A 15469-nucleotide genomic window follows, 5' to 3' on the forward strand; every position below is an offset into this window, starting at 1 on the left:
CACAAATGCAAATGGTTTATTCATGCACTAAAAAATGTGCAAAAGAGCACTTGGATGATCTAGAAAACAAATGGGCCCAAAAGGAGCCTCCACTTGCTTCTTTGAAGTACGACTGTGATGCGCGATTCTAGACAACAACCAACTTAGCTCGCTGCTCTCATGAGTACTGACCAATATGGTCAACTCAATGAATCTGGTTCTGGTTCCTTGAAGTAAAATAGTATGTAAAGCATCCACAAAATTCAATTAAAATAGTGCCTAACCGGGAAACAACGTTAGCACAACATATCAACAACAAACAGTCAGTGAATATCCAACTCAGTCAATCTCTAACTCCTTCAGTGACAAAAGACCAGTAAATTCCTTTTCCTTGAGCAGGCTGTCCAGCAGCTTCAGAACTCTGGCAGTTGAGTTATCTGAGAACTCCTGGTATATTCTTGCAACATTATCACGAGATTTGTTTAAGAGCTCTGAAAACAAAACAAAACAAATTAAATGGAACCTGCAAATTGGATGGGATGCACCTTCGCAGCATATCTATCAACAGCTGTAGTAACAGTTATGTATCTAAAAAAAAAGCAATTACCTTCTTGTACTATAAAAATTATTGCATATTCTACACATTGTGGTGGGAATCTATGTAAGCAAAGCTTTGGTTAGCCAACAAGATTATAAGGCACGGCACAACAAGAGACACAGTGTTGTTTTGTCATATCTCGCACAGCATATTTCATCAACAAAAGCATCCAGCAACTGCCTTCAGCTACGGCAGTAGACTTTACAGATATTTTTGAAGAAACGAAACTCAATGCCACACACAGCAAGTAAACCTTTGGATGCCAAAATGAAGACTTGACTAAACAAAGCCTCCCAATCGCAGAAAGTTTTGTTCCGCTGAAACTATAGAGTTCTGGTTCAGCAAATGTAGTTGCAAATGAATGATGGTGTGCCTGCATAGGCTTTGTTTTTTTCAGGAGCAAAATTTTCTATCTTTATAGTCAGCTAATAGAGTGCTGACTAGCTATTGCTTGCTAGCAGTGAAACGACCCCACGCTGAGCCTATCGGACAATACAAAGATGAAAAGCCAAACCCATACATAAGCAAAAAAAGCTTCACTTTAAACAAAAGCATCAACTGCATCCAGTCTGAACAGTTTAACACAATGAGTCAACAGGAACTATCCCAATGTGGTCATGCCATCCTGGCAACCTGAGGTGGAGGTGACCTGTGTGACAGCTAAAGCACACATTCTTTGAGTGAAGCTTCAAGTGATTGGCTTGACAGGGTCTGACATCTCAAAATGCCACCTGGACCATGAGAGATGCTGCCGTGAAGGGCTTTGGATTAATTGCAACCAGCTGCTGTTCCTTACAGCAAACTGGAATGCAAGCACAAAAGTCGTTTTGTATTCTACTTCCAATAAAATATTATTGCCAAGTTATTGAGCCTTTCTTTACAAAATCTTGCATGGTATACTGAATGCATACTGGTAGCTAAAATATTTTGCTTACTGCTGCTGAAATGGCTGAAAATGGTGCTACTTTACATTCTCTGGGGGCTTGCTTGTATCTATGGCATGACAGAAAAGCTTGTGTCTTTCATTTAAAATGAAACAGTGGTTAGGTATTTATGCTCCAATTTTCGTCCTAAGAATGTACGAACAAAAATGTTTACACTTACCGTATTTACTCAATTGTAACGCGACTTTTTTTCATGATTTTCATTGCCTGAACTCGACATTCGTATAATGGCAAAATTTAAGATTTTAAAACAAGTGTTCCAACTTCTGCCGAATTCAATGTTTCGTTGACAACCAGTACGCTTACGTCCCGACTCCATTGATAAAGTCAACCGAAATCAAAACTTTGTTAGAATCGACACCATTTTCACTATACTTGTGACTGGTGTTACGGCTACAGTGCTGCATTACCCTGTGGCCTTTCACGCTTTGACTATGTTGATTCACAATGTTATGGCAATGCAGAGCGTTCAGTATGACAGTTGCTTCGACAGACGAGTAAGTTTGATGGCCAAGGAGCTGAGAAACTCCGCCATGGCTTGGCGGCTCAACATCAATGAGTCGACGATTCTCGGATGGTAGCACCAATGGGAGGCCCTTTGTAAATGCGCGGCCAGTTGGAAGGGCCTCGTAATGGCCTGGTACTGTCCCTGAATAAAATGGTTTTGCTGTCTTTTAAGAAGTACTTAATCTCAAACGAGCTCGACCGCACGGATAACTTGATTCTTGGGCGATCACTATCGGTAATAGTTTCACTTTTGCAGGACTTGACTCGCTTCAGCCCCGAACCCCACAATGTATACGGCCGACAGCACTCTTGGCACTGATAAGAAGCTTGGCAAAGCGCCAAAAACACATGCCGGGGACACTTTCGGTGCTGAGCGACGTAATATTTTGCGAAAGTGAAACTATTTCCCAATGTGATCACCTGAGAGTCCCACCCAAGGAACGCTTCATCCCCTTCTCAGGTGACGACGACAAGTGAAGGGAACTCATGTCCAAATTGATTCCTAAATAAAGGTACCATTTCTCTTTCTGGTAATCTCACGTTACACTCGCAGTTTTATTTTTTTTTCTATTTCGTGGATTGAAAAGTCGACCCTTGCATTACAATCGTGGTTGCGTTACATTCGAGCAAATACGGTAACTGCAGATGAATTTTAAGGCAGGTAAAGCACAAATAAAACACGGACAGTGGAAAGAACAACAACATACAGAGCACTGTGAAGATGAATGTCTGGAGAATAATGACTTTGGATATTATCTTAAACATGGAATATATATACTGTATATATATTTTTCGATTTCTAATATGTAGAAGAAACTTGGCAAAAACAGTTAACCAGTATAGAGATTGGAAGTGCATAGTTGGAAAGGCAAACTGAAGTTACCACACTGTACATTATGCGAGTGATGAAAACACATTGTTCGTCTCTGTGAAGAAAACACTTATTTCGGTCGAGCTCCAGAAGATCCTATTCCCAATAACACTGCAAAGCATTTTCTAGCACTGAAGATACCATCATGTAGTACAAGTGCCTCTTGCTACCTGCCATGCATGTGGGACTGTGGGCCCTGTAAAGCCCATTTGAAGCTTTTCATTCCTGGTCCTCAACACAATTGATGTTAGTTAAATATAAAACCTGTGCTTTGGGCCTATAATAAATACAGTGGCATTATAAGCAATAAAGGGGCTTCTGGAAGAATACATCATTCAGTAGAATAAGGGGGGACAGATATTGAAATAGCCATAAAAGAAGATGAAAAAAGTGTGTGTGCTGTTTACTGACATGAACATGCCAATCAGTTCACCAGTCTAAGCTAGGATAGAAATGTAGGAAGGGATCGATACAGATTACTACCATTACTATAATCAGTTCCCAATCTAAAAATATAATTCTTCAAAGAGATATAGGTGATGCTTCAACCTATCGAGGCCACTTCACAGGCTAAAAAGAATGCTTTCAGAGGCATTTTTAGGGAACATTAAATGAAGGCACTCAATCAAGCTAGACTGGTAGATTACAATTGTATAACAGTATTTTTGTTACTTTCAGGAGGTAGTGACGTGATAAGTAAAAAATAATGATATAGATAAGACTATATTAAAATTGAATATTTAAAGTGAACATTGAAAACATTTTTTAGAGCAGTTTCCTTTGGCACAAAGGCTGTAAATATTATTGGTTGAGAATAGAAAATTGTCAGTTGTAATAAAATAATAATAATAGATATCACTACATTCGAAAACAAAAGAGTTTGGCCTGGCAACCACTGTAGACTTTTCAAGCACAAAAGACTCCCCCCAAACCGAAGTAAAGATAAAGACAACGTCTGTGCCATCACACTGACTTCATTTGTACTATGGCTTGTGAATGACAGAAATGAACAACAATAGGTCTAACTTTCAAATGAAGTTTTCTTTCCTGAAGTCATTTACATCTTTCAGGCAAATGCTCAGAAAATCACAAGAGGATAAACTACCGCTTTAACAACAATTCAATGTTTGGCTTCAAGCTGCATGCAGTAATAGTGTTGTCACAAGGAGCCTACCTAGAAGTGATGACTTTCCTTGTGTCCTCTTAAAGGCACTGGATATATTGCACTCATGTTCCAATGCAGCCCGTGCCATATCGGTTAGATCTTCAGATTTTGCCAGGGACAGGAGGTGGCATATCGTGGCACACAACTAGAAAGAATAAATAAATAATGGCTCGCTGAAGGTGCACACACGCACAAAATTTTAACTGCAATGGCCACTTTCACCTGAAGCACCCCCCCCCCAGCCCCCTCTCAAGAAAAAGAAGCAGGAAAAGAAAAAGGAAAAGAAGAAAGAGGGAGGGGACATCTGAAATAGCACATTTGTTACAACTGAAAGCGAAAGCATCTGAAGGCTGCTTTTTCTTAAAGTCCTAAATTTAGCATACACATTACAATCCTGGGCACATCAGATTTTAACAAATATGAAATATTTTCCTGCCTCCGTATAATGCACCCGAAAAAAAATGGGATTCACAATGTAGTTATCCTTTTACGTTTCAATTTTATTTACAATGAATACCATGGTAGGAACCCAAATTCAACTGTGGATAGTACTCATTAACTCCAATGTGCAGCAGTTCTTATGCATACGGGTTTGCAGCCACTCCTTTGTACAACAACCATTTGATAATCACATAGAAAATGTTCATCCTAAATCATTATTGGCTTCGAAATCAAAATTGACTAATTACACATGCCTAGTGAATGCCCATATGTAAAACGATTCCAATGACATCACGAATCAGAAGTGCAGTTTCCACATGTGGGGCAAGTGAAACACTTAGCATCTGCAATGACAATTTGAAGGCCCACAATGCCTAGGCAATAAGGCAAGATTGTAGTGCATGCACAAAAACAGAAAAACAGACTAAAAAAGAAATAATTAGCCCAAATGAAAGAAGACACTAAATCAGTGCTTTGATTTACGCACATAGGCAAGAAAATGCAGAAAGATGGGAACATAGGGCAGACTCAAAATACAACAACCTGTATTTTTCGTCCTTTTTATATTAAATGTGAGAGCATTCCTTTGGCTACCCTACCCCACCTTGGTTGGTAAATGTTGCCTTGATGCAATTATTGTGTAAAAAAAAAAACCCAGTCCCTACGAGGAATCAAACCCAGGCCTGCTGCATGGCAAGCAAGTACCTATCCTTAGTTCCATGCCAACAGTTGAGAAGGGGTGAACAATAAAATACTACAGTACAGCAGAAGAGCACAGCCACTGTTGTGCTGCCGCATTAGCAACGTGCATGCATGGCTCATTGCGTGGAGGGTTAGCAGGCCTCCAGAGTTGTGGAATGCATTTGGCAGCAAAAGTTACAAAGCCAAACGGGTACATCGTCACACTCCACTCAATTTGCCGCAATGAAAGTTGAATAAAGTATGTGTGTGTAGTGTAAATGCTCTCGCATAACTTAGACAATCACTGTAGGTGGGTTGCGCTGGAATATTTTTGTTGTGGAATACCAGACATACGAGTGCCCAAGTGCTCAGGAATTGAGTTGGGAACCCGCACCACATATGAGTGCTCAGGTGTTCAGGAATTGAGTTGGGAACCTGTATCCCACAGGAAAAACTCACCTGCTCCCTCAGCTGTTCCTGGTGCTGCAGTTCTCGATAGTCAACTGATTGCTTGGTGCCTTCGAGAGCGGTCAGTGTACCACACCACACGGTTTGCATGTGGCCGCCATAGGTGTTGCGTACTTTCGGCACTTGCAGAGCTGCTGCCGCTTGTATGCGCACCTTGAAATTGCTGCAGGTGTTGAGGCTTGAAAGTAGGGCCCCGAAGACAGAAGCCTGGAAGGCATACATAAGCAGCAAAATGCTACATGCTATTTTCTTTTACCCCACAAAAGGTCTGGGCACCAGAGCAAAGATTCAGTATTTTTCATGACGAGCTTGAAGCAGCACCTTGGACCTGGAGAAGACTTGAAACAGTACACTCTTAAGAAAAATGGGCACCCTTTGGGGCTTATCTTGTTCCTAAACAATTATTGTCATCTATCTTGTCTACATTTGATGAAGGTAGTCACAAATGACAGTCACAAATAGATTAATGACAGAAATGTCTATGCAAATAACTGTCAATGAAGGGTTTAAGAAGAGTGCTGCTTGAAATGTCCTAAGGGTTACTTTACACAAGTGTGGCTCATTATTAGCTCTGAAATGTCAACAACAACCTAATACAGTGTATTAGTGTTAAAAATTGCGACCTCTTTATGCTATTTCTTTAAAATATTTGAACTACTGACTCTTGTTTGTGGGAACAAATAGGCAGTAAGGTTAGGTAATCTGCAAAGGCACCTCAATGCACTGCCCATAAGCACATTGTTCTAGGAACAAATAGGCAGTAGGGTTACATGATATGCAAAGGCACCCCGAAACAATGCCCATAAGCACATTGTTCTAGGAAGTTCTGAGATCTATTTAGCTCACGCTAAAATTTTCTAAAATGCTATATTTGACTATAGCCCTAACGAAGCCATGGATATAGATACTTGTGGAAATTAAGTGTTCCAAAGCTGCAGACCTGGAAAGGCAGAGCTACTTCCAAGAGTCATAGCATTTAATCTCTTGCACAGGCTTTGCCAAGAGATATGGTGACAGCTCTCGAAGGTTGCACAACAACTTCATAATTTTCAGTTATTGCTGCGCACTTGCCTTTTGTTACCTGAGATTACTAACACAATCGAGTAAGAAGTAAAAACACTGTGGCATTCTGATGTGGATGGAATGCACTATAATGTCGAAGCAGTGAGGTTTTTGTACACATTATAAGCCAGAGTTACCAAAATTAATCTACGAGTCTCCTACATTCACATAGCTGAAGCCTAGTTTGAGGACCTGAAATGCCCATCAATACGTACCACATCAACATGGTCTGCGGAGACAATGTCAGTGCTTCCCAACAGACAGCCCAAAGAGTAGCAAGCGTTCCAGCGGACTTTCATTAGGCCAGCGTTGAGGCTCTGGATCAAACATGATGTTGAACTGATGGCAAGATTTCTGATGCTTTCGTTTTCTGAATGGGAAGGTTTGGAAGAAAGAAAAGGATAATCAACAGCGTGAATGCTCACAGCAAGTCACCACAGTGGGACAGCCATCAACAAAGTATTGACTCTTGCAATTTCACAGATGAGATTATTATCTTTAAGGCAACTTCACATGTACATTGTAATTCTCCCAGCATTAACAAAAAATTTTATTCTCCTATTTCTTTTAAGCGTGTGTTACGCAGTGTCCTTCCATATACAGTGAAACCTCATTAAACCGTAGTTGGCCAGAGCTCAGAAAAGGTAGGTACTAACTGGTAATACTGCTTAACCGAAATAGCATGAGATCGCCCACTTATCTGTCTAAAACGGAACTCAGAGATAATATGATGAAAGGGCAAAAGCATGGCAGTATTTATACACTTCGTGCGACAAAAGTGCTCTTTTCGTTTGATGCTGCAGTGGCCTAGCAGCGACGACAGCGGCCTCAAACTTACTGAAGCTGTGAGCCAGCTTTTCAGCCAGCCCCCACTTCTTGGCAAACACTCGCATGCAGATTCCTCGTTGGCGTTGCATATTTTTCGCGCACGGGTGCAGTAGCGCTGCTGAAGTTGTGGGGCGCCTTTTTAATTGCGGGTTGCTGGTCTCGTCGTGACAAATGCATTCATTAGGCTAACGTAACGCGCAGTTTCTGCCACTGTCGGGCCTGAATCACCTGTACTGTTGCTTTCCATGTTGTCCTCACCACTGTCGTTAGGTGACACTTTGGCAACAACCGAGGCAATGATGGCGAAAAGTTGAACCTCGTAGCTGACATCTCTTCGAGGTTGTAGCAGCGTTGCCGAACGACAACTTCCCATTCCAAATGCCAAACACCGTAGTCAACAGTAGATCTCCAGCTGTTGCATGCCAGCACCAAATTCTTTGTGCCACGTTCAATAGCACGAACAATGCCCAATTTTTCTTCTATGCTGAGCACCCGGTGTCTTTCATCCGAGCTTCGGCATGACACCACAATGCTCTCTGGCATGGGGCCCAACGCAAGGTATATGTAAACTGGTAGCGAAGCTTCCATAAAAGCACACTTGTCAAGAAAATGGCGGCTCATGGCAACCGTCACCACCTATGTATTGTAGGGACAACTAACAGCAAGCAAAAGATAAAAAAATTAAAAAAGTCATGTCACAACTGAAAATGGCAATGCCTCATTATCCTATGCTGCTTGGCACGAATGTTTGAATTTCTTTAGCGTCTGGCATTTCGATTGCTACGCCAGCAGTTATTTTTCTTTAGAGGCTGAGGTGTGCTTGTGACTCGCCTCAGCTGAAACGCCTTTAACTATACTGCAACCTTTAACTAAAAACTTTTAACTATAGGACTGGCATATGTCTTAATGCAAACATAATTAGGCTGTTATTGGTGGCAATTGCTCCAGTAGCTTCCTTAGGAATGTGAGCGAATAGGATGAAAATAAATGACACTGCCACCGAGGTTTCAAAACCAACTTCACTTTTACTCATCTAGAATAATGCAACCAATGTAACTGACTAAACAAAATATGTTTCAATGGATGAAAAGTATAATGGCCAGCAGACAGCCGTAATGTAAAGCAACATATGAGGATTCTTTTCCCAGAATCACCCATAATTCCTTGTGACACCATGTATTCATATGCAACAGTTATCAGACAAGACAACACTGCCCCACATCATCATTTAGAAAACATTCAATTTACTAATTTTGCTGCCCGTCATACACTCAAAGCTTGTGTTATGGAGAGTGAATGAATATAGCACGGCGTTTGTTCGCATAGCGTTCCGCATTTATCGTCACAATGAGACGAGCACGTCAGATTCCGCAGTGTGAGCTTGCACAATAACAAAAAACCTGCACACACACCTTTCGCCAATGAATGGCATGCTCTAGGTCACACAAAATTTGAACTGGAGCGCACGCCACACTTTGAACAAACACGCAAGGGAATAAAAAAACTCAAATGAAACCGCCACTTTCAAGTGAGCAATGCCATTCCGCACGAAATAATAGCTTGCTTGCACAGCCTTGCCAAGTCTTGCGCCAGAATCAGTGGTTAGTAGGGGTCACCAAGAAAAAACTAATAAATTGTGAAATAGAAAAAAAAATGAACATTTGTTGTTTTAGTACAGCAGGAATATTTGAAAAGGAATATTTACTCATATGACAGTATCCTGATAAAAGTTTTCGAACATATTTTTTTTACATAAATTTTCTAGTTTCAGTGTTTGTCCCCCCTCACATAGTCGCACTTAAATCATGCACCACTAACTGATATCTTTGGCAATAAGTTTTGGCACACTTTTCATTCCAAGCTTTGCAACCTATTTAGATGGACCTTGCCCAATGATCTTAAACATACTTCAGTTTCACAATTCCACTTGCGAGGCGGCTGAAGTCGTCATGCAAACGAGTGGTGCTGCGATGGTGTCTTTCATGTCTTCTACCACTTCTGGCTTCACTTCTGTATTCATTTTGGCGGTGCTGCTTTGTCTGTAACTACTGTGGTCATGTTTTTGGTGTCACGTAATGTGCCGGCACTTCCTTCCAGTGAAAAGTTTCGCGCAGACGCGTGTCGCCGTCTAATCACAGAAAGGAGCTTCCTGTGCAGTTCTGCTTTACCCACAGCTGCTTGAGTGGCCAGATGCAACGTGATGCTGGTGGTCACTATTTTTTTCACACCGCGATGACGATAGAGAGTCCTATATATGGAAACAAATGCTGCGCTGAGATAAAAAAATGCCCCACAGATAACTCCTACACATGTGAACGTCATGTTCAGGACAACAATCTATGTTTTCATTCTTGGGAACAAATACACATTGATTGCTTACTGGAAACATGGATGTTTGTTCACGGCGCGATTCCACAATTTAGTTATTCCCGGTCTTCACGAACATAGCTTGAAGCCAAGAAATGTGATGCAAAAGCGAAGTTCACCAACAGAAGTAGCTCGAGAGTTGACAGGCACTTCGATGGAAGCTTGCAGAGATGCACTTCATGCAGCTTTCAAACAAAATGTACTTGGAATATTGTTGTGCATGGCTTCGAAATAAGCACTAATGACTGTGAACAACAACATCGCAACTGTGATTTTGCCTTCTGTACTCTGAAAGTGTGAATTTATTGAAGACGACGCCATTCAGCAGCGATATGTGAATCGTTTTACATGAAGGAACTCGTAGGTGGAATTTTTTCAGTTATAGAAAGTAATGCCCGTGAAGAGTATCGCACTTAATTTGCTGCATGAAAAGCTGCAAAAAAATCCACAAAATGCTATTTTGAGTGGCTGTACTACCCTCAAAGCCATAATTGAAATCAGCCTCAGAGAAGCAGATGGCTTGACAATTAAGCACGGCCGGACGTGCATACCATGAAGCCAAAGTAAAACAGACACATACAAGATCATATGTGCGCCGCAAACAGCGTAGTGCAGCACTTACGAAAGGTTATGAACATTATCTCTTGCTGTAGAGGCAGCCTTGTTTCCGCAAGCCTCCAAACAGAACCCTTAAGCAACTACAGAAACATAAGTATGGGCAATACGATAAAGAGGCTTCAATGTACCTGTGGCTTTAAATGCACGTGATTCTGTACGTCACCAAGCCTCTTTTTTCGCAGAGAGATGAGGTCGTTCAAAACAATCCTGGCATATTCAACGTTAATGAACATGTACAGAATTAAACATTAATTCATTACACTTTAGTGAATCCTGCTTCTGGCGATTTATTCTGGAACACCCCAGTCAGGCTGCAGAAACCATCCATGAGTGCCTGCATTTATATGTGAAGATTTCTAATCGTTAAAATGACTAATAAAGTTTTATGTGATCATGCGTATTGACTTAATAAAAAGAAAAGAGAAAAAAAAGAAGGATATAAAATGACAGCTTACAGAGCATATGCACATCACTCGCCAGTAAAAAAATGCAAGATTACTTTGAAAAAACGTTGCTCAAGTAAATAAAAGACTTCACAATGTTCGTTGCCACTTTTGTTCGTAGAAAATAAAATAATCCTTTGACCAAAGAATGTTCAGTTGTTGAATCGGTTCTTGCCACTTCCTGCTGATCCCATTGAACGTACATATTTCAAATGCGTGAGGGACATGGAAAAAGGTATGCACAAACTAGGTTAATTAGACAAGGAACAGACGGCGGGCAGAGAAATTCACGAGTACATTCAGTTTCCAGATAAGAGCTTCGTCTGTTTATAGTTTATAGCTTATACAGATGACAATCATCTACATTTACACTACTTTAACAAATTAATGCACTTCTTAAATGCGCAAATTACGCATTTCTGTGTCGATACAAGGCATTACACTTTGCACGTGACAGACAGATTTTGCAAAGGGTACTCGCCACAGAATGCTTATGCATTAAAACAATGAGAAGTGGTTAGCTTATGAGCAGAGGAGCAGCATTTGGTGCACTTTACAATCTACGGCTGCGCGCGATACATTCTTAATACCACTGCAGATTACATACAGGCACTCGTCTTTATTACAGATGGTAGGAATATGCTGCTAGAAAAAAGCACCGAGCAGACCAGTGTGGTGCTTTCGACTAGGAAAAGCTGGTTGAAAAAAAAACGAATTGTTGCACCTGGCCGCTCATTTGCCCCGTACAGCTACAGATGCGATAGGCCAACCACATGTGCATTTAGAGGTTGGCACAAGGAAATTTTGTTTTTTGCATTAATTTTAGCATAAAAATTTGAGCAGGCAGCTAAACCACATTCACTAATGAGCAAGCAGTATAGGTTAGGTGGGGCAAACGATGCATCGCACCAATCATAGTAGACGAAGCACCATGTGTGAGGAGAGACACGACTGTAAGACACATTGACACAGTCACATCGACGCAATAAAGTAGCTGTTACTTAAGCGCGGCAGGTTTGTCACGAAGCTCAGAGTGCATATATAAACTACATTTACTGATGGATAAGCGCTACAGGCCAGTTGGTGCAAACGACGCACTGCAGCAGGAGCAGATGTCGCGTGGCGCGTGGCGCGTGACGAAAGAAGTGACTGCAGCGCCGATAGTTCCAGTGACAGCTGCTGTGGTCACGTCAGCCAGTGAGCTCGCATAGGGAGCTGCGAAACTGAAGTATGTATGTCTAAGAAGGTTGATGATGCCAACGTGGTGCTGAAATGATGCTGATGTCGCTTCACATGCAAACACACAGGCCGCTTATAGGTCGTTGTTCTGATCTCTGAGGCTTGTTGTTCTGGGGGGCTACCCGAAGGGGACGACGCACAACCGTGATTGCACGATAAAAAGTGGAAACACTACGTGTTCATCGATATGTACGCAATAAGCTAGTACGGTTTATCCGGATACACAACGCATTATGTTCAATGGCTGCTAAGTCAGGGATTTGACTTCAGTACTTCTAAAACGAAACTACTGTTTAAGCGGGTACGGTTTAATGAGGTTTTACTGTTTTTTATAAACATGTCTAGCCCTTACATGTGTAAGGGCTAGACTACAAATACAACTACACATAGTTACTACAAACATTTGTCACAGCTCTAAATAGGCCTATAGCTGGATACAACTTAAGTCTGCAGTGAAGCCCCGCCCATGCCCTCATAACCACCAGCCACTATTCCTCCGTGATGCTGCAAATAGTTCGTACTTCAAACTTTCCCTGCTACGCAAAAAAATGTGTTAACCACAAAAATAAAATTACAAGCACTTGATTTTATATGGTTTCACCTGCCTATTATAGTGAAACGGCAAAAGCCTAATTCTTTATTGAACTGAAATAAAGCGCTTGCTCCGCTGCAAGTTATTGTCAAGTTTCACTTCAGTTGGCAGTGTAGTTTCACGAGTTAAACGGGCTTAGCAGTGAAATGAACTGTACCACAGACTTTTGAAGAGTGAAATTCTCAGACTCTGTAAACTTCGTCTATGTCTGTTGCACACCTCATCGCTTCTGCCGATGAGGTATCAAGTATGACGACATTTTGAAAAGGTCGCATGATGACGATTTCGTTTGCTTCTGTGATTGGCTGGCAAATTAACACAATCCCGCTCGGTCTGTATGCCTTGGATGCCAACTGCTGTTTTTTTAAGTTGTATCCCACTATAAATTAAAGCATCTTTCCCAGGTTCAAGCAAAAAAAGCTCAATCAAGGAACACTAATCTGAAAAGCTTGTGAGGCACAGAATTTTATGCAGCAATAGTGGATTGCTGTAAATGACCTATCAAGGGTACAGCACAGCTGGAAATAATGCAGCACAAGAGGTCACTGTAGAGCGATAGTTTAAGCTATCCGCATTAAAAAGACAGTTACCTAAATTCTTCACTGAGACGAACTGTAGTAGGCAACCGAGTGCTCTGACCGCATTTGCCTGCATTTGGTTTTTGTCTGGCCGGACATGGATTGCTGCATTCCCAAGAAGACAGATGAAAGTATCTGGCACTTCAGATGCAACCTCTGACCCACTCTTCCTGCAGCCAAAGGCACAAATGCACATATTACAGTCAGTCATAGTGGAAGTAAGGCCGAGTTGGTCATAGCGCTGAATGACAAGGACAGACAAGAAGACATAGGAAATACAGTGCAGAACCTCAGTTTCTGTCAAGATGGATGAGCCAGGGCAGTTCATGGAACCGTGATTCATTTCTTGTTGTTCAGCAGTAAAGACACTGAAGTCACAGTCAGACCAGGAGATGGTGGACAGCGTCTTTCCTACCTGTTTTGTTCCGTTCATAGAAATGTAGGACTCTATAATATGGCTAAAATCTATGATATGGATAAGCGAAGGCAATAGATATATGGAATAAAACAGGCAGGAAAGACGCCTAAGTAAAAGGGATCTCTGCAAAACTACACACACTATGCCAAAACACAGAAAAACAGTACGAGTACATTCCATCCCGAACAATTTAGACCTATGGCAGAATTAATATGCGCAAGTGGATTCCTTAATTCACTTCTCAATTATATTCACAAAATTAGCTTTTTGAACGCACCTGAAAAAGTTGTGCATCTAGATAAAAAACAAGAAGAGTCAGTATACATATGTTACGCCAGCCTGCTAAGAACAACAGCTAACTTTAAAGTTCAATTTCCCTTTTGTCATGCTTCTCTTCGCTGATTAAGACCTTCAACATAAAGTGCAGCCTTGTTAGGACATAAGAATGCACAACTGCTGATGTGAAATCATCAGCATGTAATTTGGAGCCTATGACATAGCCAAATTTAAACCTTTCACTAGAATCATGACATCGACTATGCTGTTGCTGCAAAGCTCCTCTTTGCTTGAAGAAGGTTGTAAATATATTCCCTCAAGTTTCTTTACTTCTTCAATAAGCAACTTGGAGGGATACAGCAATCCTCCCCTGTAACAAATTTCGTGAATTTTGAGACTCTGCTACTGACACTAGAGTTCTGCAAAAGAAAAGATCGGCAGCTCTCACATTTGTTTCAAGTAAAAAATGTCTGCACAATATACCGTGCCATATGATGGACGAGGCGGTCATCGCCCCTTTCCTCCACATAAGCCCGGTGCTATACCAGAGTACTGTTTAGCCTTTGCTCTACCAGAATCAGATTTCCAGCTTCAGCTAACTCATCAAGTGATGCAACGTCCCCTTCCTAGTCTGAATTGATATCAAATCTTCACTGACCTCTGTGTTCCCTGTTTGCATTGCCTTCGCCAAGTTATAAAAAGACAGGCAATTCACAACAATAAAAAACTGAGATGACGTTTGGTGATCGATGGATCCGCACGACTACCTCACAAGAAGTTCTCCAACTTATATTAGCTTAGTTTAGATGTCAATATGTATTTAACCCCCCCCCCCCTCCCTCCAAGTATACTAACAGAACCAAAGTGCTGTACAATGTCGCGCGGAGCCCACCTGCCGTCGACTGGATCAAGAAGCCGCAAAGCCCCTTTGCATGTGACTCCTAATGAGACTGAAAGACAGAAACTTGAGGAATCCCTTCAGAGTCCTTAAGAGCAAGCACGCTGCAACCGGCCACAACACACGGAGAACGTGTCCGTACAGCCTGTGCGACTGCAGTGCCACCGCATACATCCGGGACCTGTCTACGCTCCCGGCTTCAAAGCAGTGCGTGGCACGCTCCACTGTCTGAACACACAACCCCTATTCTAGTACACTGTAGTACTACTAAACTACTCACTGAAGGAATTTGCAATATCAATTGGATAGCAGTATGTTTGTGTCTCAGTTGTTATTATTTTACTATATTTGTTAAATGCTCATGACATTTGTTATTTAAAGATTTGTTGATAACCTGCCAGTTGTGCCTCGCATTATTGCCATTATTCAAAATGTTGTTCTGAAAGTAATCTCGTTTGGCACACTCAAGTGCGACTGCAAGTGTGCTGGAATATTT

General features: G+C 41.5%; 1 protein-coding gene across 3 annotated transcripts in view; it reads right to left on the minus strand.

Annotated features, from left to right (window-relative positions):
• LOC135898487 (HEAT repeat-containing protein 6) overlaps positions 1-15469 on the minus strand; it is a 63665-nt gene continuing 48196 nt past the window's right edge. For all 3 annotated transcript variants that reach the window (XM_065427426.1, XM_065427428.1, XM_065427427.1), the window contains 5 exons: positions 13394-13551; positions 6932-7086; positions 5646-5861; positions 4074-4209; positions 1-470 (listed from right to left, as the gene is read on the minus strand). In XM_065427426.1, the coding sequence (XP_065283498.1) occupies positions 319-470; positions 4074-4209; positions 5646-5861; positions 6932-7086; positions 13394-13551 (817 nt within the window). In that variant the 3' untranslated portion in view covers positions 1-318. The remainder of the gene's footprint in view (positions 471-4073; positions 4210-5645; positions 5862-6931; positions 7087-13393; positions 13552-15469) is intronic.

This window comes from Dermacentor albipictus, chromosome 2 (genome assembly GCF_038994185.2).
Source record: "Dermacentor albipictus isolate Rhodes 1998 colony chromosome 2, USDA_Dalb.pri_finalv2, whole genome shotgun sequence".
In the NCBI taxonomy this organism is placed as follows: domain Eukaryota; kingdom Metazoa; phylum Arthropoda; class Arachnida; order Ixodida; family Ixodidae; genus Dermacentor; species Dermacentor albipictus.